At 38.9% G+C, this 24943-nt stretch overlaps 2 protein-coding genes across 3 annotated transcripts in view; one reads left to right on the top strand and one right to left on the bottom strand.

Moving 5' to 3' along the window:
- Positions 1-340: 340 nt before the first annotated feature.
- The window catches only part of LOC149316460 (uricase-like), a 47691-nt gene continuing 23088 nt past the window's right edge, over positions 341-24943 (top strand). The window contains exon 1 of the mRNA XM_089518713.1: positions 341-405. Within this exon, the coding sequence (XP_089374839.1) occupies positions 376-405 (30 nt within the window). The 5' untranslated portion in view covers positions 341-375. The remainder of the gene's footprint in view (positions 406-24943) is intronic.
- DNASE2B (deoxyribonuclease 2 beta) lies at positions 11009-23251 on the bottom strand. 2 transcript variants are annotated; one of them, XM_089518712.1, is made up of 7 exons: positions 23142-23251; positions 20111-20288; positions 18632-18713; positions 16969-17130; positions 16559-16759; positions 14961-15341; positions 11009-11083 (listed from the first exon to the last, which is right to left on the bottom strand). In XM_089518712.1, exons 1-6 carry the CDS (start codon positions 23249-23251, stop codon positions 15007-15009), a joined length of 1068 nt encoding a protein of 355 aa, XP_089374838.1. In that variant the 3' UTR covers positions 11009-11083; positions 14961-15006. The 2 variants fall into 2 exon arrangements, with proteins under 2 accessions (XP_089374838.1, XP_089374837.1); XM_089518711.1 differs by lacking the exon at positions 11009-11083 and having other exon boundaries at positions 12846-15341.

Below are 24943 nucleotides of genomic sequence, written 5' to 3'. Positions count from 1 at the left end.
TGCTGTTAATTTATGTTAAGGATAGAATTTATTTCATTCTAGGAAATTGTTTAGCCTTTGAAGTCCTGCTACCATTCACATGTATGGTAAATTCCCCTAAGGAACCATCAGGTTGCTTCTCTACTTCCATTGTCATTACATGTACCCCCCCTCCCCATGCGCTTCATTAAAATTTTTGCCTGTAGCAGAAAAAAAATGCAATGCAGTTGAATTAATTGTGCAATGTTTACTTCTGTCAGGCCAACCCCTCAATCATTGCTCCACCTTACACATTATGAAGATGACACCTTTTTATAAAGCACCAGGAGCAAGAGCTGTAGCCAGCAGTCGGTGTGAGTCGCTATTATTTTCCTGTACCATCTCCAAAAAGTGAAAATGCAGAGGCCTACAGGATGCCACGTTTCTGTAAGTCTAAATTCACACTTTTTAAAAATGTTGTGAAGTGGGAAGATGAGCACATTTACCCTTGAACACAGAGATGTGCTTCACACTGGTGCTAGGCAAATTTTATTCTTAGTGCTTGACACAATATGTGTATGTATCTATATCTATCTATCTGTATATGTATAAAAACATATGTGGGAAAGACACTATGGCTTATGGAAAATTAAACTTTGACTCCAATGAAGCTGTTGTTTTGTGTGTGAGTGTAGCTTTCAGCTTAGAATGGTAAGCACTTTGAGATATTATTAGCGATCGCATGTGTTTGTTATCTTAAAAATCTTTCCATCCTAATTTTCAAATTATTAAGGTTTTCCTTAATGGAGTGTTTAGAACAGGGATGGATCAATCTATTTCCAGCATGTGTCATTTTCACATGTGTTCATTTGGAACTCCATTCCATCCAATTTCAGCATTAATGTGTATTTTTTGGTTTGTTTTTTAAAAAAACAAAAAACCTTTGAACACATTTTGCTTCAAAATATAAATTTCTAAACATGCTATTAAAGTATAGATTTGTAAATGTATTTTATCCTAAAGTGTATTTAGTACATTTTGTGAGTCTATAAGAATACCACAAAATTTAGAGAGCAGTAAAATCCAATGGATAATTGCTTTCCAATTGGCCCATTAGTTCATAAACTGTGGATCAGGTTTCTGTGCTTCAAAATGCAGAGTGAACAAAATTCTTGAGCACCCTCAGTTCTGAGTAGTGCTTTCTTAAGCTATTATTCATGAGATGTGTATTTTGTAATGCTGTTGTTCAGATCCTATGGGAGCCTTTGCCATTAACTTCACGTTATGGATGTCTTACTGGTCACCAGTAGCTTTACTTTAGGCATCATCCCTGCTCTGTGCCATGAGCATGAATGGAATAAATTTCATGTTCATGTTCTGTGTTTAATGTTAGGATTCTATACAATGCAATTACGACTAATTTTTAGAAACATAATTGTAAATATAATGTAAACCAATAACAAATGGCAAACTGAAAGATCTTGAAGGCAATCATTCATGAGTTAGAAGTCACAGTAGTCCTCCCCTCTCAGCATATCAGCAGAAGTTAAGATGCATCAAACATACAATTCTTGGTGGGGACGTGGTTGCTTATTAGAAGAATTTCTATTGGCATACCAAGGTGCCACATAGAGTGGAAGGAATCTGGTTTGACGAAACACTTGGGATAGGCACATTTGCTATGCAAATTTTTCTAATTAAGAAAGTTGCCAGGCACGCTGGTACTAGGAATGTACACATCTTGATTTTAGAAAATTAAGTGATGGAATATCTCCATGCAAGCAGCCATAAGTAGGAAGGTAATGATTCTTTTATGCAGGAGATCCTCCTTTTTATCATCCACTGTAGTCAAAAGAGAAAATCTAAAGTCAAACGATCTCTATATTGTCCTTTTAAAGAGAGGTCTGAATAAACCTAGTATCCCAAACTGGGCAGCTACCTTATGAATCAATCATTTATAATAAAGAAAGGATGGGTGACTATCCATTTTCTGGGGGCTGTAAATGCCACTCACCAAACTTCAGTGACTCACTCCCAACTGTGTCCCATCCTTTTTTTAAAAAAATGTTTAAAATGTTGTAAAACTCAGACATTTCCTCAGGCTCTCTATGGGATATGGAAAGTTGTTGGAGAGTAAGTTTGTCATGGTTATAGGCCCCTTGGCCTCCTATTTCATTAGTGAATAAATTAATTACTTTGGGTTTCAGCTTCCACTTTGTTTCTTGGTTTAAAAAAAGGTCTAAAACAAGCCAGCTTCCCCCAAAAAACACTCCAGAATTGCCCCCTATCCCCCAGGGCCTCCATGTTGCCCATGGGCCACACCTTTCCCCACCTCTGTAATAGAACCTATTTTCCCAACCTGCAACTTCCAGATGCATCGGACTACAGTTCCTACCATCCACACATCAAAGACTAGGTGTTTTGTAGGTACTGTATAATGGTGTTTGAGTGACAAAAGTGCCAATTTTGTGGATCAGTTTCAATCCCCCCACCAAGTTTAGTTAAAATATTTAAATTGGGATGGGCAACTTCTGCCTGAAGGACCTAGTTTCAACATCACCTTCCCCTACTGATCCCTATATGTTTTACTTGTAGGCTTCTTAGGGGTGTCTGGTTGGCTACGGAAAAAAGAGGTTAGCTAGATGAGCTGATTCATCAGGAAACTTGTTACGAAAAGTCGAGATGAGCAAAAGGATGCATGTAGCCCCCAATGACACTGAAAACTGACAAAAGCAGATCTTCCATTCCTGGAGGTGTCCAAGATCAGTAGTTTTGTTTTACATAAAAATCAAAATATATGAAACGCTACTTTCAGAACATAATAAGACAAAAGAAGTCAGCTCAGAATAAATTAATACTGTAACAGTTTGCAGTAGTACAAATTCTAATCTGCCGCTGCTATATTAAGCAACTTCAAATTGTAGGCACAACAGACTAGCTGCCATAAGCATGCATTCTCAAGTTAAATCTGATTTAAGAATTTGTGATGCTCTTTTCTGGCCCATGTGTTTGATGTTGAGATCCTTCCCTTCTGTATTTGTTTGTTTAATGGGGCCAGTGGCCCCAACCCCTTGCACAAAAATGTCCAAAATGTAAAAGTAGAAGTCATTTCCAGTTTTAGTTTAATAGTTTTGGAGCATTTTTTCAGCTGAGCGCAGCCTACAGAGAATCCTGGACTTCAAAGACCTGTCCCCTGATTTCCTTTATTTGCCCATTAATCTTCTATTGCAATAGTATTCCATTCAATTTATTATGTAAAAATATACTGCAGTATATAAATGAAATAAGCATGTTTTAGATGACCTTTGAAATGGATATTATGTTGGACTAAACATCAAGGCTTGCATAAATAAGTGCATTTTTAAGCAGTGTATAAAGCTAAGAATTTTGGAACATGTTGATTTTCTAGGGTCAGAGCATTTCACATAGAAAGTGCCACCACACTAAGTGCTCTGCTCTGAGTGGCTGTCAAGTGAATCTCAGGACAGGAGCAAGAGGCCACTACCAAGACCAAATGGATCTATATGGAAGAATGCAGTGCACTGGATAACTCAATCCCAAGTTGCTTAGGGCTTTATAGACTAACAGGCAAACCTTAAAGCTGGACCAGTAGCAAATAGGCAGCCTATTATCACAATTGTAATTATTATATTTTAATATAATAGAATCATGGAATCACACAGTTGGGAGGGACCTCAATGCCATGCCAATGTCAGAATCTACCATTAAAGCACTCCAAGGAGGGGGCCATCTAACCTCTGTTTAAAAACCTCCAATAAAGATGAGGCCACCACCTTTTAAGGTTAGTCTCTTCAACAGATCAAACATCAGTTTTTTCCTGATGTATAATCTGAATGTCCTTCTTGTAATTCATTGCTTGAGCCCTCTGTTCCCTGGAATAGCAGAAAACAAACTTTTTGGTAACCTGGTCCCAAATTGTTTAGGGCTTTATAAATGAACAGGGAAGCTGAAAACCTGGCCCAGTAGCAAATAGGTGGCCTATTACAATATTAATTATAATACTGTTGTCATATATTAATACAATAGAATAGGTTTCTTGTACTTTGAACCCATTGGTTCTGATCCTATCCTCTGGAGCAGCAGAAAACAAGCTTACTCTTTCAAGCCCTCAAGATATTTAAAGGTGACTATCATATCTCATCCCATCTTATGTCATCTCATCTTGTCTTACTATAATTATCATGTGATAGCAAAATTATTATTAAGCCGACTAAGTCTTCAGTCCTATCCCCCCAGGAATAAGTCTCATTGGTCTCAAGTGATAAATTGAAACAAATAATTCAAATCAAACCACTCATCATGAATATATCATAGACACTGTAAAAGGTACTAGATTCTCCAAATATAGACACAGCAAACCCCACATGGTTTGTTTTTCTGAAGACATCTACATTCAAGATTATTTTTTCTAGTATCTGCTCTCTTCCACATGGACACAGTTTATGGTTCTATGTATCATTATGCATGGATCTTCTATCACCTTTATGCTCTACTTCAAGAGCTCAAAGTCTGAAGAGCTTTTACTTTTTAAACAATTGTATTTCAGCTATGTACTGTAAACAAGAATAAGGAAAGTGTGACACAGTATTGCTGGTGGAGTGCGGCTGGGACCCAGGCTGATGGTAGCCAGCAGTTCAGTGGTGATTTAGTGAGCGATAACCCCCGCCGCCATCCCGTGTCCTGGCGCCAGCCTGGGAGGCTTGAGCCAGTTTAAAATGCTGAGCAATAAGCAAGTGTGGTCTAGTGGTTTGAGTGTTGGAACAAAACTCAAGAAAACAAGCTCAGAGTCTGAATCCTACTCAGCTACGGAAACCCACTGGGTAATGTTGAACTAGTGACACTTCCTCAATTTAAGAGGAAGGCAATGGTAAACTTCCTCTGAATCTTGCCCCCCCCCAAAAAAAACCCTGTATGAGAGGGTCTCCATAAGTTAAGTTAATTGAAGGCACATGACAACAACATTAAAGTGATTAAATTAAAAGCAAATTACATAAATTACACAAAAGACAGTCTATTCCAATTGCAAACTACTCTTACAGAAAAATATTCTTCCTAATATTTAGTTGGAATCTCACTTATTGTAATTTGAATCCACTGATTCACATTCTAGTCTTTGGAGCAGCAGAAAACAAGCTTGTTCCATCTTCTGCCAGACATCCCCTTCATAGATTTGAAGATAACCACCATGTCACATCTTAAATCTTCCTTTTTCCAAGCTAAACATACTCAGCTCTCTAAATTGTTCCTCATAAAGCTTGGTTTTCAGATCTTTGATAATCTTGGTCGCCCTTCCCTGGACACAATCCAGCTTGTCAATATCCTTCTTGAACTCTGGTGCCCAAAACTAGACACAGTTTTCCAGGCGACGTCTGAAGCAGAGTAGAGAGCCACTACCACTTTGCTCAATCTGGACTTTATATTCCTTTTGATGAGGCCCAGAATTGCAATGCCACACTGTTGAATCATTTTTAGTTTGTGGTCTACTAAAACCCCTAGATCTTTTTCATGTGTACTGCTTTCAAGCTGGGTGTCACCCACCCTCTATTTGTGCATTTCTTTTTTCCTGCCTAGATGTATATCCCTAAGCAATGTTGTATGAAACGACACATCAAAGACAATAATAAATGAAGAACTGCAATAATTAACCAGCAAATTGTATTGGTTCAAGAGAGAAGAACCTGTGCACTGTCAGAATATTGGAAACTCCAGCTCTACTCAGAGCTAAAATATGTGAATTAACTCCTTTTTACTAGCTGTGGCAAGACTTGGGCCAGCATTGTTATCTTCAAATGTGACTTTTGCCCGATGGGTTCTATCCAATTAGTCTGGCAGAAGGAAGTAAAAATTCTGCCAGACATCATCTTCCCAAGCATCTACAGTTTTTAAAAGGGTACATTTGTTCAGAAAACACGTTGTGCAACAACATGGGACTGCCTTCAGATCTTTAGTAATGACTAGTCTTCTTTTATTGCAGTGGTCTGCTGTGTCACTGCTGTAATTTAGTTGTGGTTGTGGTTGCCAAGTTGCAATTGGAGAACATGAATTTAACTTGAAACACACTGATCAAATAGGAGATGAGGCCGCTGCCCTCCTCTCTCATACTGCAGTGTGATAAATATTCTCTTAGGTTGCCACCTGGCAACCTAAACTCGGGTCAGCATAACCTGTTTAACAAGCTATTGTTTTTGTATGTAATTTCTTTTGACTGAATCTTCAAAGAAAGAAGGTGGGTGCTCCTTTGTGCCTTTTGTTTTCAGCTGCTGATCTCTTTCCCCTTTCATCATTCCACTTTGTGGAAGCAAATGTTGGGTGATAATCTGGCTACTAATCATGACTGCAATTAGCCATTCTTCAGAATCCCTCAGCAAGTCGATTCCTCTCCAAGCCAAAAAAAGAAAAGAAAAATGCAGCACTCCTTCTTTTCAGTTAACACAAAAATCTTGCTCTGAGCAAAAAAGGGCTTTGTGGTACTATTGTAAAGTTCTGTTAGGGTAGTTGAATATCGAGCATGTTAATGAAATTGTTTCTGGATTATGTATAGTGGGAGAACCAGTATGGTGCACTGGATTATGGCTGCGGAAACCAGGGTTCAAACCCACACTCAGCCTTTGAAACTGACTGGGTAACCTTAGATTAGTTACATTCTCTCAGCCTCAGAGGAAGGCAATAGCAAACCACCTCTGAACAAAGCTTGCCAAGAAAACCCTATGATAGGTTCACCTTAGGTTTGCCAGAAGTCCGAAATGACTTGAAGTCACATAACAATAGCAACAACAATTGAAGGATAGTGGAGTAGATAGGATAATAGTTTGGAGTACCATTTTTTCATCTTTATTCTTTATCCCCAGCTAGGGATGAATAAATCATTCTAAATCTAATATGTCTTAGATCTGTACATATTCATTATAAGACCATTCTATGTTGAGTCCTCATCCTTCTGTGACATTTTTTAATAACCCAAGAACTTCCACATTTATTTTGTACGCATTTCCCTAACAAGCATGTTTTTGTGTGCAGTTTCCCCCAGTGTACACATTTCTCTCACTCACTTTGCATTAATAGACACACCTTTCCATAGTATTTCCTATGACATACATATTTTTTTAGCTGAGGACAGCATTGAAAATTCACAGACAGGTGGAGTCCAAAGAATGTCTGTTTTCCAATCAGTGCCAGATTTATGCATAAGGTATGTAAGTTTTATTTAAATAAATAAATAAATAAATAAATAAATAAATAAATAAATAATATTATAGCTACCATCTTGTTCAATATTTATGAGCTCATAATCCAGATTTACAATCTCATAATTTCTGAGCTTCATGTTTATGGTTGTTAATGACCTCACATGACCCCCCCCCCCAAACCTACCTCCTATACCAGGCAGTGCCCCACCTAAAAGCTTTCCAAGACACTGCAAATCAAGGAACTGGGAAATGATGAGTGCTCTCCTGGTCATGGGATGGGTTCAGACAAGACGTTGTGGTAAGACCCTGAGGAAGTCTCTCCATCTGCCAGTTTCAAGACACCCCATGACCAGAAGAGTGCTGCAGCCATCATTTCCCAGTGCTCCGATCTGAAGCACCTCAGGAACTCTTTGGTTGGGGTATTACCTAGCTTAAGAGGCAGGGTTGCCATAAGTCAGAAATGAAGGCACATAACAGCAATTGGAATTGGGGGTGACATCAGCTCCATGTAGCTATGGCTGATGGTGCAAGAACTTGGCCTGTATGTCTAGTTTTACACACCAGTTAGTATAATACACTTTCTAAAAGTAATACTATGAGCCCTCTTAAAGTTGACATAGCTTAAGGTCTCAGCACATCTCAGTTCATCTCTGATTCCAAACTGTATAAAGATTGAGTCTCCCTCATCTGGAATTCTAAAATTCAAAATATTCCAATATCTAAAATTGTCCCCATGGTTGGCTGAGATACTGATATCTTTGCTTTCTTATAGTTCAGTGTACACAAACTTTGTTTTATGCACAATTTTTTTAAAAAAATTTCTGTATAAATTTAATTTCAGGCTCTGAGTGTAAGACATATATGAAACATAAATGAATTTTGTGTTTAGACTCAGGGCCCATCTCTAAGATATCTCATTGTGTATATGCAAATATTCCAAAATCCAAAAAAAATTGGAAACCCCAAATCTTGTGGTCCCAAGCATTTTGGATGAGGGAGAGTCATCCTGTATTGGTCTCCATAGTGCAAATTTTAGCTCTTCATTCAAAAAATATCATCTAAACCCATCCCTGACTCAAGCTTCTCCTTTGCTAACAGGTCTTTGTCCTTCACACATGTAGCATATATGTTCTCCCTTCAGTATCTGTGGGGGAAACTGTTCCGGCCCCCACTGGGAATACCAAAATCCACAGATGCTCAAGCCTGCATTCTCTTGTGGCTGGGTGTGCATGCAGCCATGCCACCACTGGGGACAATGAAACTTAATGGTGGTACAACCGCATGCATGTGCTGCCATTGTACCATGGGGACTGTCCTTAGTGGTGGCATGGCCACATACACCTGCCACCATTGGGGAAAATGCAGCCTTGCTGTCCTTGGATGCTTGGATCCATGGATGATAAGCTTGTGGATACTGAGGGTTGATTGGACTGCCCTGCTATTTTTCAAATAATAAATACTATACTCTCTAGTTTTCATTTACATTTCAGTTCCTATTTCTGTTTGATGAAGCTGGATGTGGGGTAATTTTGTTTTGTGGATTAAACAGTCTAGATGTCACCCCTCTCTTTGTACTTGTTTCCTCTCTGTCTGATTCTTCTTTCTCCTGTCAGACCAGTACTTTCAAAGTCATTGCCCATGAGAAACAGAGCAGCTGGAAGAAAATTTGCAGCAACACAATAAGGCAGAAACCACAGAGTGCAGTGCCTAGAGAAATAGTCTTAAAGTCAAACAATTTTCTACCTGTTGTGTGGTGTTTTGTCTCCTTGCCTTCTAGGCGGTCTTTTTTCTCCTTGGAATAGTGACTTGAAGTTATGGGAGATGCTGGGACAGAGACAGCTGGCTATTAGTGTAACAGTGGGTGCTGCCCTGCAGTCTCCATCTCCTATTGATGAAGTGTATAGACAGCCAGACAAAGCAAAACTAGGAATGGAAAAAATATTCAGTTTTTTAAATAGCTGAAAAAATACTTTTCTTGAGTGTCAAGAAGCCTGAAAAGAAGAATCCTGGACTGACAAGAAGCTTCACAGTTTGGGATTTATGTCATGTAAAATTTGCCTGTTGTTTTAAAGACACAACAGCATTTTCTGTGCAGGGAAACAGAATTTCCTGCACCGGAATATATATATATATCCACAAAAAGTCTGTTTTTTGCACAGAAAATGTGGTTTTCTGTGTAAAAATACCACATGTAAATTTTCCACAGAATAAATCCTGAACTGCAAACAGTCTTCAAAAACCATTTTTCATAAACAGTTGATAACATGATTCATTGCGTGAATAAAATTATTCACAGAGAATAATTTTTTAAAAGAAGAATTACATCCCTAGCAGACACATAGAGGGACTGAATTGTGTATGTGTGAGGATGATGCGGGGAGGAGATGGGTTAAAATCCTTGGGGAAAGGTACATGCCAGCAGCATCGCTAACCAGTTTGGGCAGCAGTACTCTTTACTGATGGCATATCTTATCCCCCACATTTGCACCATCAGTCTTAGTGGGCATTGGCTCTCACTGTGCTAAGTAGTCATAGCTGCAGGCCACAAGGAGAGGGACTGAAGGTTGCCCACACCCTGCATCTTGCAGGCTTCCCAATCGTGTCGAATCTTCCAAAGTTTTGGCAAGTAAACTCCATATTTTCCAAATGAGACTAGCATTTTTCCAACAGTCCCCTAGTTGATTATCATGGACTCCCTCCCCCCAAAGGGAAACATTAAATATGTTTTCCATTGAACTGCAGTTACCATTTTAGCTTTCAGGCATCATACAGATGATTATTGCACACACTTTATCTCGTTGTTTTCCTGACGGGACACACACGTGTTTAACTTCAAAGATGGGTCTTAGCACATTCTTCCGTTGGATGCCCGTATACAGCCAGCCCTTGAAAATCCCCTCCTTGAAAAGATACAGGATAAGCCTGGGTTGCATCTGGACTGTATATGGGCTGCCAGTGGGAGAATGTGCTAAGACCTGTCTTTGAAGTTAAATGTGCATGTATCCCATCAGGAAAATGAGGGTATAAAGTGTGTGCAATAATCTCTGTTGGTATTATAACAGTTTTTAAACAGGACATTTACTGCAGACCTGCTAAAAAAATATGGGAAGACATGTGTGTCTGTGAAGATGGGAAGATACTGGCCTGTAGCTGAGGAGACAAGGAAGAATTCATTCAATGTGCCTGAACAGAACAAAAACACAACTGTTCTTAACAACCTTTCTGACTTTATTCACTGCTGAGAGATCAGGTGCTTTGAGGTGAAGAGAGACAAGAGCCAGATCTAGAATTGGATGGGATCATTTGTGTGAAGGAGGAGTAAAGGGTGGATGATGGGAATGATGTTTTGCTCTAGCTCTGAAAATGTATAAAAATTTCTGGGCCCCTGCTGAGTGACGCCTTTTTAGTTGGATTAATGGGTGCTAGTAGTCCAAATAATTCAGCTCAGTTCTTGATAAATCTAAAATATGAGCCTTCTGCCTCTATTTTATAGCTAAACATGTTTAACAAGACTGCACATATCTGGTTTGGTCACAAATGAAACAGCAATGACAATATACCAGATGAAAGCCAAAAGGAATGCACAGAGGAAAAACCCAATTTGCTCTTTTCTCAAGCCATTCTTGGTCTTTGGCATCTGACTCCAAACACTATACTTGAACATAGATGCTCAGATCCTATATACTCTCTAGTTGAAACATGAGCAAATTCTGGGTTTTTGAAATGGGACCGTTGAATACTGATCTTTCTGCTCACAGCCAACCTTAAGTTGTCTCAGCAGGTGAATTACATGGACTTACTGATCATACAACTTACTTGTTGCTGAGATTCACAAGCCTTGCCTCCACCTCTCCTCCTTCTTTGTCCTTTCTTGATATTTTCTAAACTGGCTAGTCCCAGGTATCCTGCTTCCAAGCCTGTGAAAAAGGAAAGACATGTGTTACAGAAGGAAAGAATGGCAAATTTTTGGAACCATCCTTGCTCATTCACTAAAAGGGCAGGAGTGTTAACATTTGGAGGACTAGCTGAAGATGGAACTTCTGCAGATGAAGGTAAGGTCTCCAAGGGGACGGAGGCACTGATGCTCCTCAGATACTTCCCGTTTGGTGGTCCATTTATGTGTATATTTGTTTATGAGGGTTCATATAGGACCTTTCCTAGAGGCTGTGAACTCAGAATACACTACCTAGATGCCAAGTTGTCATGTTAGGAAACTATTGCTGTTTAAAATTAACACATTTGGGCAATGTACTGAGTTTGTTTAGTTCACAGGCTTTTACCATTTATTCACCACATTCTGATAAACTAGGATTTCTGTTCCAGGAAGCCTAGCTACTTGTGCTTTTAGTTTTGCTGCTTAGTGGGGAATGCCCCAACTTTCCCCACCTAGTTATGCCATCATATTTCTCTTCTGTCACCCACCCATCCCATCTTAAGTCTGTGCACTCCTTCCTTCAATTTCTGATGAAGCACATGTTTCTTTCATATGAAAATAGTTTCCTTCAGGAACAAGGGTAGTCCCACACAGCTGCTCTTTTTGCAAGGAGAGAAATGTAATTGACATAGTGACACTGAATGCACTGAGATCTTCCACTCAAAAGGGTGTTATATTCATTTATCTTGCTTCAAATTTCTCAGAGTGAAAGGAGAAGGAAGTCTTTGCTAACTTTTTGTGGTAGCTGGATGTATCTCTACTGTATTTTATTTTGCTTTTGTAGTGTCATTGTAAAGAGGAGGTAATCTGTATTTCCTACCAAGCTCAGGAAATAGAATCTAACATGGTCTTTCACATTATGGAAGGCAGCATAGGCTACAGAATTAATGTAGTCTGACACTGCTTTACCTGTCATGGCTCCATGCCAGAATCCCAGAATTTAATAACATTGAGCCATGACTGTTTAAATTGTCTCAAATTGCATTAGTTCTGCAGTGTAGATGCAGCCATGCTAATCTACATTTAAAATTACCAATAGTGTTGATTTGGAATATTAAAAGGTTAGATCTAAACTGTTTGCTAGGCTGGTCCTACATCTTAGTTATGAGGACTGATTCTTACATATGTACTTTTCTCTTTGATGGAACCATGTTCTTTGTGTGTGGTTATTTGTCAACCCTAATAATTTACAATAAATCTGCAGTGACAGTTAAAATATTAATGAACTGAAAACTGCAACTAAACGTTACAAAACACAAGAAAATAGAAAAGGAAACTTCAAAGAAAAAAAGTGGCCCAGTGTCAAAGGTCCACATTCAGCAGGTAAAATTAAACAGAAAAGGAACAACAAAACACACACTTTTCATTTGTGTCCCAATGAAAAGGGTGGGATAGAGGATGTCAACTTTGTCTCTGAATGGATAGGGGTGAATTCCCTGCCACACACAACTTTGGGTTGATGGGAATCTAAATGCCATTACTGATGGAAAGTGCAGCTGGATCTGGTGAACACTTGATCATGAAGAGGTCTGCAAGTGAAAATGTTTCCTTATTTGAGCTATTGACTGAGAGTTCATGTATTTTTCACAAAGCCTGGAAAAGCCAGTGGCTACACTGAATTCCCACTGGATTCTGGGAATCGTCAATAAATAAACTTTTTCAAACTCTGATACACATGCGCACGCGCGCGCGGACACACAAACACACACATCATATTCTACTTAGAAATACACTGAAATCAGGGACCCATTTAATGAGCTTTTATTAGAACTGGTTTTAAAATATCACTTAAAACAACATTGTTATTCTGAGTGACAGACATTTTTCTAGATAGAGTTACATTTGAAGGAAGCATCATCAAGCTGTTTGTACACGAACTGGCAGATAGGCTATATTATATCATGAGTTCCTTGTGCTTGCATTTACTTCAAGCAGGGTATTTGCTAGCCTTATAAATAACTCCAAATTATATGTCAAGCAATAACATATTCTGAACTAACATCAACCTTTTAATTTGGTACTAAGAAGCAAAATTCTAAATCATGCATGCCTGCATGTATTAATACAATGACTAATTCTTTTATTCAAAATTTTATATGATACTATCCTTTTAGCATAGACTAGAACCAGGTGGGGAAAGTGCAGCCCTGACTCCAAAAGGTTACTATTTTTTATGACCCAAGCAAACAAAAACAAAGCACGTGAATTGCTTCCATTGGAAATCTCTCAGGCTGAACATATATGGAGTGGGAAAGCAGCTTAGTACTTATCCAGACTGGACCAAAACCTTGGGATTTGGCAGGAGCTGTATCTGAATGTGTCAGAATTTTTTGAAAGATCCATATAATATTTCTCCTGTCCAGAGGTATTTCTGATGGATTTACAGGATGGTCCATGGTTTTTGAAATCCAGGGCAGGAGGTGAGCTTTTGGTGGAAATCCCAGCAGATTCTGATAGAGTGGGGTTAATTTTCATGTCTGCCTCCATTGTCTCAGTACCTTTTATTTTTACTTTTGGGTGATTTCATTGATGATGCATTAGATAGGTGTGTGACCATTGCGATATAGGTTCTCCTCCAACCTTCCTGCCCTCCTTACATTGCCAGGGAGGGGAGGAAATACCACTCACAACAGACTTCAGACAAACAAACAAACAAACAAAAAAGGATGAAACCCTGGTATATTTCAGAATAGAAGATGATTGGATTCTGGGGGGCAGGAACAACCTTTACAAGTTGTGCATTCTAGGAACATAACAACCCAGCAGACTGTTGGCTCACCTGGGATTGCTTTTTGTTTAGGCTTAAACCAATGCTATTTGAAAAGTCATGATTCCTGGACCAGTGCTTGTCAGTGAGCCATTGGCTTTCAGTCCACGGCGTTTTCAGGAAAGAAAAAAAAATCAGTTGTAACCAATGGGCACAAATATGTTACCAGCCCCTGGCATAGTAAGAAAGAAACTGCTGGTCCCCCTATCAGATAGCCTGAAAAACACTGCTCTAAATCTCTAAACCTTCTGGGAGGAGTGGCAGAATTTTTTTACATTCTGAGACGATAACATAGACTAACCTAGTTCACTTTAAATCCCTTTTTTAATTTAAAAAAACTCCTCTGTTATTTCCCCCGGATTGTTTTTTTCCTTGTCCTGTCATCCAGTTTAGATTCAGGGTTGATCCATGGGGTGGCTGAGAATGAGAGATGTCATCCGAGTCAGCATCCGATAGGACGCATGCACACACATATGCACATATTCATATGCGTGGGGATAAAAACAAGAAGGGATTTGGAAGTGCTGGTACTCATACTTTACGCAGGCTGGCATATCCCAAATTAAGGTAAGCTAAGGCCGCATGAGAGCCCAGTGGCTACACCTTGTAGAAACAAATTTTCCTTAGAATTACAAGGTGTGTGGCTCATGGTCTTGAGGTCATTTCAGGCTAAAACCAGACTTTGTGTCTCCAGTGATATAGGGCCAGTTTGGGAATACTCCACATTAGCCCTGAGACAAGGATCTTGTGTAAGCTTGGCCCAGGAGTTAAAATACACTTTTAAAATGTGCCATTCCTTTGCCCCTGCACTCCTTAACATCAAAAATTGCCTGATTTTTTTTCAAAAGCAGATGTGGACATTTGGTCACTTTCATTTTATTTGTGCTCTGTCTGGGCATTTTGTGTGATTCCTGGGGAGTCCCAAAGCAAAACATTGGCCCCCCCAGACCTTCTGAAGTTGGCCACCTTTGGAGCAAAGTAGAAGTAAACCAAGATAGTAGGTACAATCTGTTATGTGGATAATTTCTTGGTCTCTGGAAATCATGTCCCAGATATTTTTGTTTTTTCGAAATAATGTAGACTAGAAACTTACAAGTCCAGCATCTGTGCTGCCAGACTGATGCATAATTTCGTGAAGTTCAGCAGTCATAATAGTGGAGCACCAATGACCTGAAAGCTTTGTAAATATGCTCATTCTGGGTGCAGACAAAGCCACCACTTCTCTTGGCCTGTTGAGCAGCATAGTTTAAGTCCCCAATACAGGTCCATTGGTCTTCAGGCTTCAAAGAAACACACCACTTTGAATGATCATAATAAGAAGAGAAGGAGGAATTCCATGGCATCTTGATCAGGTTTATGTTGTAGACATGATAAGGAAGAGAACAATTTGAGAAGAGTCCATGCCCCTTTCGCTTCCAGGATTCTATTAGAAAATCTGTTTTCAGCTTCTGTGCCATCCAAGCTGCATAGATCTCTGGTAAATTGAGGAGGAAATTGAGAAGTTATTGTATGTTTAGCTTCTTAAATATTTTCACTTCCTGTTATTAGGGATAATATTTGGCCGTTTCTTTTCTGATTGAACTCTTTAAACTCTTTTTAAAGTGAAAATATTTTGAAATAACTTTATGAAGGCTTTGAGGGAGGGAATTAGGTTTGCATAACTTAAGCCGTAAGAATATCACAAAACAGGGAGATTTTTGTCGAGTATTTAGTTGGGGATGGCCCTTTATCAAGCCTGTCTTGGAGCTTTGTCAGCTCATCATCATAACGATTATTCTTAGAGGTCTTGCTAAATTTGGGCCACAGGAGAGCATGATGCAGGCATGGGAGTTTTTCTGGTTCACCTTTCAACAGGTACACCTTCATGTCAAGGAAAAATGTTAAACATTTTTGGATTTCTAATATTAGGAACAACGAAGAAATACAAATTTCTAGAGTGAGCCACAACAAGCACTGTGGGATGAGAATTATGCAGCCCTCCAGATGTTCCTGAAGTGCAGGCCCCACCATTGTTCACTATTGATTATGCTAGCTAGGACTGCTGAGAATCAGTGGCATCACTAGGTGTGTGTGGAGGGGGTTCAGACCACACCAGGTGAGACCCTAATGGGGGTGACACCAGTGCTCCTCAAGCATCTGCCTTTGGGCAGAAACAGACAGTGGCATTTGCTTGTGTCCCTTTAAAACACTAAAGAGATGGTGTTTTGGTATTGATGAGGCTCAGGGGGAGGAAAAAGGAGAAGCCCTAGTTTTTTAAAAATTGAATTTTTTAAAAAAATAAAAATTTAATTTTAAAAAAATAGTTTTTATCCTTTTAATTTTTTTTAAAAAACCATCATCTTACTAAATTTACCAAATTACCAAATGTTCACTTCAAGCACATTAAACTATGTATCTGTAAATACATTTAGGCTGTGCATAGGCTATTTTAATTTAAAGGTAGAATTTTAATTTTGCTAGTTGTTTTACATCACAATTATTGCCATTACATTCAGTGAAACACAAGAATTATGACTTATGAGTAACATCAGTACAAAAAACATTAGTAAGGATTCTGTATGGTGTGTGGGAGGAGGTCAGTGGGGGTGGTGACACCATGGTTACCGCACTGGGTGACACCAACCCTAATGATGCCCAATAGCATCTCGAGGCCCACATGATCCTCCTCCCTGCTATATAGTAAGCACCTACCTTCATGATAACTGTGAGTTTTAGCAAAGCTGAAGACTGTTTCTCCCTGGGCTGACTGGAGCTTGGTGAGCCTTTGCTTCCAAGGGACTGATGGCAGCTTGGATCCAGTGCACAACTTTTGCAGATTGAAAAGCTCTGTGTGGAGGGCCTTTGGGATGGAGCAGTTGTAAATATTTGGGTTGTAGCACAAGAGTTGCTTGTCTGGACAGGATGAAAAGTAGTTCTGAGATGCCATGGTAAACAAGATGTTAAACAAACAAAGCTGTTCCAGTTGAAATAGGCAGTTTTTGTGATGGGGATGGGTTAGATCTTACATCAGCTATACTAATAAAAAAATTTTTAAATCCCAGTAGTTACGTAAAACACTTCATCAAATAGAGCCTGAACTGTATATGCAGAGTAATTATTACCTATTTCTGCAAACTGATGGCGTCGGAATGTTAGGCAAATCACTGTCTGTCCATTGTATTTCCCAGTGGATGGATAGCTATAACCATCCTCAGGAAATGGAGGGAACTCAGGAATACTGTGAATAACCCAAAAACCCTGGTATTGATCCAGGACCAGAAACCCTGCCATGTAGAAGAAGAGCAAACACAAGGAGATCAGAACTAAGCATAATAATAATAATAATAATAATAATAATAATACATTCATATCCCTCCTTTTTCCAGTCCAGGACTTAAGGTAGAGGTACAGATTTAAAATTCATGCCATACAAAAAATAATAATATAGTTAAACTAACAATAATATTAAAAGTGGTAAAAACCATGACCAACAAAAAGAAAACAACTAACAAACAGTATAGCACTTTGTGAAAGGTTCTGCCCTCCTGACCAGTCAGCCATCAAATATCTGCCAAAAGGTCTTCAGCTGCTTACAAAATGATAGCAGGGAAGGTGCCGGTGTAACTTTTCTAAGAAGAGAGTTCTAGAGCCTAGAAGTGGTCAGCAAGAATATCCTCTCCTGCATTACCACCAGATGTACCTGTGGGACAGAGAGAAAGGCCACCTCCAAAGATACTTAAACATAGTCCGGCTCAGATGGGAAAATATAGTTCTTCAGATAACCTAAACCCAAGCTGTACAGGGCTTTATCTGCCTGAAGGAGAGTATCCTATAGTATTCTTAATACAAAGGGTACTGTGAATGAATAACATATAGTGTTTTCTGAAGAGCTCTCTCCATACGTTATTCCTGAAATTTCCACTAACAATTGTAAATTAATCCTTAGAATGTAGTTAGCTTTGTGTGTCCACTATGCCACTTAGGACTTTATCACACTAGCGAAATCCCACTGAGAAACAGGATTTAAAGTAGATTTAAATTAGAAAAAAGCACAAATATGGGAAGTTTATCACACGACGTTACTGCCAAAGTGAAACAACGCGGAGATAAAGTGAAGGCAAAAGGAAGTTCCGAAAGTAAAAAGCTGCAATTTTTGTCCTTTTTGCTTTCATTTTATCTTCGCATTGTTTCACTTTGGCACTAATGTCATGTGATAAACTTCCTGCATTTGCGGGTTTTTTCTAATTTAAATCCTGTTCCTCAGCAGGATTTCGTTAGTGTGATAAGGTCCTTAGAAAATAAAAACAGAGAATTCTGTTCTGTTTCCTGTGTAGAAAATGCTGTTCTCTGTTGAAAACAACACCATGAGAATTTTGTATACAATAAGTGCTGAATTGCAAATAGGCTTTTGAAACCCATGTGATTTTTGAAGACATCATCACAGCAGGAGAAAATTGTTCTTTGCTTCCCTTTAGAAGAAAGTAAGTGCAGAATTATATCCCTGTTTCAAATTGAGTTTTTCCTCTCATTTTTAGTTCCCAAATGGTGTGTGTGCATGCATGTGTGTGTAAGCTGTGCGGAGAAATGTATGAGACAACATTAAATGTTTAAACTTTTCTTGTGAGCAATGATTCCAATATAAGAAGTAAAAACATGTGAAATATGTATGTTACATTTTTAAAATAGGCTGTACCCTTAGTGAATTCATCAAACAACGGAGAGAAAAGCAAAATAAAAGCTTATCCCCAGATGCAAAAAAAGCAGCTCAGAGCTATTTATTATTACCTTTAGAATGTGCATGTGTCCAACTGTAATTCATTTTATTAGGTGGGCCATCATTGTAGATCACATAGGCAGTACTGTTCTTCTAAAAAGACACACTCATCATTCAATATTTTACTGAGTTCAGAAAAAAAGAGAATTTAAAGATGACACTCTCCCTATCATATTAAGAAAATACTGTACACAGAGCCTTTCATCACTACATCAAAGCCAAAATCAAAATCACCAGCAACACCAAAGCAAATGAAAGGAAAACCTTACACTGCAGTTTTCTTTTAGTTCATCTGCAGTGAAAGGCAGAGTGCAGTTTCTTGTAAACCAGTACTTTTCAAACTATGCTGCAAGAAATTCAAAGGTTTCTTGCAAGCTGTTGGGGTTTCTTGCAAGTTGTTAACAAGAAGACCAGTAAATAGCAGGAAAGTTTTCTCAGGGACAAATTGTCCTTCACTTGCAGTCTTCACAGCCCCATGATAAGGATATAGCCCAACACTCTGCAAGAGCTACTTGGGTTTTGTAGAGCAGGAATGGCCAGAAAATAGACTATTGTCTAACTTCTTTGAGATCACTCAAAGCCGCCTGGTTGCTTGGATTCTTAAAAAGAGCACAGATTGATTTTAACTTGATCCAACCTGACATGTTTTACATTCTTAAGTAAGATGGTCAGGACCACTTACACTGATTAGTTTTGTCTTAATGAAAGGCAGATCCTCAGTCTGAAGTCTTGCTCTGTCCATGTAAAACATTGCTTATGCAATGTGTGTTTAAACGACTGAACAACATTCTTGCTTTGTCAATTTAAAATACATTGATGGATGTCAAAGTTTCCATTTTTAAAGAAGGTGGAGATCGCACAAGGCTAAAGCCAATCCATGCTTGTCCTGCAACATACACTCTAAAAACTTTCATCCTTGTGTAAGTCACTTCACGTCATACTCTGAAAGTACCCTGATATAGCCCAGAATGAGAAATCTTGCTCTAGAATACAGTATTTTTATCATGATGGGGAACAGCTATATTACTTTGAATGTGAGCCTCTGAAACATAAAATTATCTTTGAATAGAAACATGTAAGTACAGAAGGTGCTAAACTAAGCTTTTGCATTGTGTTTCCCCATATTATAATTAGCAGCATATCTTGAGTCTAAATAACTCCATTGTATTTAACTATCCCCTATCATGTGTGTCTGAGGCACATGGCAGTTGCCCTGGAGTATTCAAAGCAGAAGTAGATTAATACTGGCCAGAGGGTTTAAAAAACAAAACAAAACAATACCATTGCCTATGAATGTTAAAAGATATGAAGAGCAGCCCAGATGGTGGTTGCCAGGAGTACCCCAAGTCATATCTATTTTCTTTTTTTTAAAAAAGAATCATAAGTTTAACATATCACAAACTCTTCTACTAAATATTATCTTGTTGATTTCAATCTTAACTTTAGAGTATTTTCTCAGGCTGTTTCTGTTTGAATTTGATGTTACTTGCCTTGGATTTGTAAGCCTGATAGAGTTGCTGTAGAGTCTGTCCAAGAGCACTCTCTGTCATGTTGATGAAATATTCACTCTGTTTCCAGACTGGAGTCAAGGAATCCATAAACATATATTCAAGCCCAGTTCCAGGAGAGCCATAGTACATATGCTTTGGGAATTTATATAGAATATACCTGGGGTGGGGGATGTAAACAACAAGAAAAACAATAAGAATCGACCCAATTTTCTGCAATAAGGGTTATCAAGGGAAGGGTTATCAAAAGACAGTGCCCAAACGTTTTTTTAAAAGCAAATTTTATGTAGAATATGTTCTGAACTGTAAAGATTCTGTCCACTCCAAGATTCTCCTCATCAGGGTTTCCTGACACTTAACAAGCACATTTTCCAACAAATTCTGAATATTTTTGCATATTGTTTCTACCCCTAACTTAGGGAGAATGAACAGGTTTTCACGTATGCTTAGCTGAAACTTTAGATTTGCCCATAGACAGCATTCAACTGGCAAACCCATGAAAATAACTGAATTGTAGCAATTTTACATTGGTTGAAGAAGGGTTTCAAGGGGGAAATGTTGGACATACCACGCAGTGGCAGATTGTACCTGTTGCTTGCAGGTTTGTAGGGTGGCAGATCTGCTCTTGCTTTTTAGTCTAAACCTTAAAGATGTTGAAGTTTTTTTTTTTTGGGGGGGGGGGGAGTCTTCTTAATAGTCCTCACCCCAGTTTCCTTTGAGCAGAATGGAACTTTTCCAGACTTCCTATAAGGTATAAAGATTGCATCTAGGGAATCAGGAATACTATAGTATATTAATTGTGGCTTGTTGCTTTTTTTCTGGGCAGGGGTTGTGAAGGGAAGGACTAGTACAGTTGCACTATGTCCAGTATAGAACAATACTGTGATAGCCAGTTTCTTGATCTCCTGTGATAAATTACTGTTATCTCCAGGTGATCAAACAGGAGAACTATACACAAATCAGGGGAGGGGTGTTACACTACAAATAGCTAACATATCCATGTATATATAGACAGGTTAGTCAAACTTTTAGGGTGCCTGTAACTTCTAATTGTGTGTGCAAGGGTGTTATAAGATGTTGTTTGTCTACATTTGTCCTGTGGTTTTCATATGTATTAGAAAAATGCTCAGAACAGTAAATTAACCCTGCTCACTATAATTTATTAAACTAATAATCACTATTTCAGTGGTACTCAGCTTTTTTCACCCTTGGGACCCCCCTTTACATCTACATGTGGACATCATTCCCCCCCCCCCTCAAAGTAGTGCATAAATAAAAATATTTTATTTAGTGTGTGTACAAATTAAAAAGTTTGGAAACAGAAAGATGAGGGATCAGAGCCTCCAAGGTTTGAGTCCTTTTGAGTATCTCTCATCTCCTGCCCCCCAAGGAGTCCCACCCCACTGTTTGAGAACCACTGCACTATTTTAAATGAGGATGTAAGAAGGCCAGTAATTGGGGCAGTTATGAAATACACCTTCAGAAAAGTTTCAGCTTTCTGGTTAAGTGTTGCTATTAGAATGAAATGCATCCTGTTTCAACCAGCCTATATAAGTGTGACATATCTCTTTTGTTTTGTGCAAGATTTTTTTTTTAATGCAGCACTTTCAGTTCTGCTAACCTCAAGCCAAACAAATGTGGAAACTGGTATGATTTAGTTTAAAATCAGTGGGTTGAAACATGGGTTTGAGCCTGTTTTTGTTTTTTGCAGAGTTCATATTCTTTTTGAAATACAATGCTAGTACTTCTCCCCACAACACTTTAACTGTGCAATGTATGTGCATGTGTGTATACAACTAGTGCAACTTAGCTGAACCTGTTTCTGCTCAGCTGGCATCTTTTTAGACAGCAGAGTTTGGGAGTAACTCATTCCAAGGATTGTCATTCCTAGTAACATTCATTTTTGCTGAAATCCCATTGATAACACACCAGACTTGCTGACTGTTTGGGCATGTGAATTTGTATAGCATAAGACGCAGTGATTATAGTATAAGACACAGACAGAAATTATAGTACACATATATACATACAGATGCAGAAATGATTACTATAATTTAAATAAGAATATATTTCATTGTAGTGGGGAAAATATTACCAGCTGGCATATGTTCTTGCTCTCTCTATGTAGTAATTGGGCAACTTCAAGATTTTCTACTTGCTGTTGTGGTTATTATTAACTTGGGCTTGCACTGGTGAGGTCTTCGGTATAGAAGATGTCTTGAACACTGGAGATGGTCTGCAATAAAGTAATCTGCCTTCCTTTGCATGCACTGATTCCATGTATCTTTGCCTTTCAAAAAGCTGAAAGCTCTGTGTGAGAAGACACTTCAAGAGTGTTTTACTGGGGGACAAATGAGTGGAAAACTCTGATGGATGCATAGTGCTACACAGCAAAGGAAATAGCAGGAACAAGCAGTTCCTTTCCTCTTTAAACAAACTCCCATTGAATGACTAGCAACAATATCCATCTTGATGAATAAAGGATGCTACTGTTTGAGGAACATCAAGAGGGGAGGTAATTCAGACCAAACATGGCTATGCTATCAGTCTTTTTGTGGAACTAGGTCAAAATGGAAATACCAAGAAATTGTTATCTGTCTTCTCTGAAGCCAGCCTTGGCTTTTTGTAGGAGAGTGAAAGAGAAAAACCTCTTCTATGTGATGCAGTTTCACATACGTGCTATTCTCAATGCTCCTCCTTCCCCGAGGCTTGGAATTATAATGCATAACCATTTCCCCTCTTGATGAAAAGAAATAAGCCCTTTGTGAATCCATCACTGCTCTGCAATTAGTCATGCTGCAATGATGTGCTATATAGCACAGGATCTAATCAGATTCAGCAACTTAAATTTCATTTTCCACATGTATAGTTCAAAGACTAGCTTAATAAGCCTCTAATATTAGTTCACTCGCTGCTTCCACTTAGAGTCAAGTGTCTGAGCTTCTTTATCTTGTTTGTATTTAAAACTTCTGGTTTTGCTTTGCCTTCCTCCAAAGCTACCTGTTTTACTTACCAGTCAACTGGCTTGCCATCTTGGTTAATACAGGAAATATCAGTTGCCCACAGGGGTAGGGTAGGTCCGAGTAGCAACAGAGACAGATTCCATAAAGAACTGACAGTCATCTTGGCTCCATCAGCAGATCGCAAAAAAGAGGAAGTACTCGGTATGATTGGCTTTATCTGAAGCTCTCCCTTCTGTCATTCAATTCAGTTTCATTTTACTGTCATCTATAGCAGAACGCAATAAAAACAACAGTTAAGTAGAGCTGAAACCTTCATTTAATATCACAATTGGAAGCCTACATGGTTCCGAACACAGAAGCAAGGAAAACAGGATTTTATTTATTGCATATATTTCCCATCCTTCCCCAAAGGGACACAAAGCAGCACATATCAATCCCCTTCCTTTCACCATAGCCTCACAATACCATTGTGAAAGATGAGAGATGGTGACTTGCCAAAGAGAGTTTCATGGTCAAGCTGGCACAAAATAGACAATATGGCATTTTATTAGCCCATTTTCTGTTGGCGAAAGAAAATGCAAGTCCAGGAATTTCTAGATGTCATCTTCTGGTAGAATTAATACTGTGCTTACATAGAGGATAAGGGTAGCTAATAATGCTGAAATATTATCATATATTAAAACTGATTGAGAATCCTAATGAGAAAATACATAACAGCTAGCATCCTGTTAGTGACATATGTAGGCACAAGTTACACTACATCTGGAGTGATTTTTTTTTGGACCATGTGCAATGATCATATACAGTTGATAGTGGCCTAAGCAAAGTTGTACTCGTGGAACCATCTTATATACTGTGGGGCATTTAAGCCCACAGGGTACTGTGTGAATGCTCCCTGCCCCTATGCATTACATTTATACATTGCAATTGCACATGGGTTTTCAGCCGCTGACCACTGATCCATATAAGTTGCACTATATTGATGTATCCTGGTATCCTACATCACCCAATGACCTGGACGAACACCCCAAAACCACCTTAGCAGTCAGCAGCTGCAACAAGCAATGCAGTTCTGTTCAGGTGGTGGTTGGAGCACAGAATGGTTTTTCCAGACCCCTCCAGCCAGCCAAAAAGGCTGTGATGAGGAATTATGACAGATGTCCTATTTCTAATTGTTGCACTCTCACTTGCTGGCAGGGCGGGGGGGGGGGGGGCGGGGGGCGGGCTGGAACATCCTCCTGTGCCTTGATCACCAGCTGAACAGACCTCCATCACCCAATGCAGTTGCTGGCTGTCATGGTATGGTTTGGGGGTATTTGTAAGGCATGGCAATAGTGCCATGACTGTGAATGCACAGTATTATTGAATACAGAGCAGTTACAGATAAATAACTCTAGGTTACAAATCAATAAATAGTTGCTGTTAGCAGATGATTTCATGTGGTTTATAGGAGTGCAAAACATTACTGGTGGGGGAGTGTTTAATTTAATCTCCCATTATTTTGTTATTTGGTGAACAATTACTCACATTTGAATACGTGAATGCATTCTACTGGGTTATATTTTATGGGAAGGGAGGTGATCTGTAAAGTGTGGTGTCGGATCTTTGATGCTGACTTCCTCAAACATGCACATATCATCACACGGTGCTTTAGTTGTCCAGGAATGAACGTGCCTCTTCACATCAGCCTGGAGTCTTTATTTCATCTTTGTTTCATTTGCAGCATAAAACAGTTTCAATGTATATCTTATGTGTATATATATATGTGTATATATATAGGATTTGAAAATACCGAATTCAGCCACATTATACACTGGGACCCATCTTCTGAGGTTTTCACCTTCCGCTAAGG

Source organism: Sceloporus occidentalis, unplaced genomic scaffold (assembly GCF_023333645.1).
Source record: "Sceloporus occidentalis isolate IW3139 unplaced genomic scaffold, rSceOcc1.0.p SCAF_3, whole genome shotgun sequence".
In the NCBI taxonomy this organism is placed as follows: domain Eukaryota; kingdom Metazoa; phylum Chordata; class Lepidosauria; order Squamata; family Phrynosomatidae; genus Sceloporus; species Sceloporus occidentalis.
This window is presented reverse-complemented; position numbering and strand designations above follow the sequence as displayed.

Excerpts from the sequence above, each read along its gene's own strand:
- DNASE2B (XM_089518712.1), bottom strand. The coding sequence starts at position 23,251 with ATGACTGTCAGTTCTTTATGGAATCTGTCTCTGTTGCTACTCGGACCT. Across the intron at positions 17,131-18,631 it reads GACACATGCACATTCTAAAG|GGTTTCTGGTCCTGGATCAA; the intron begins GTAATAATAAAT and ends TCTACATGGCAG. Across the intron at positions 15,342-16,558 it reads AACTCACAGTTATCATGAAG|AGATCTATGCAGCTTGGATG; the intron begins GTAGGTGCTTAC and ends TCAATTTACCAG.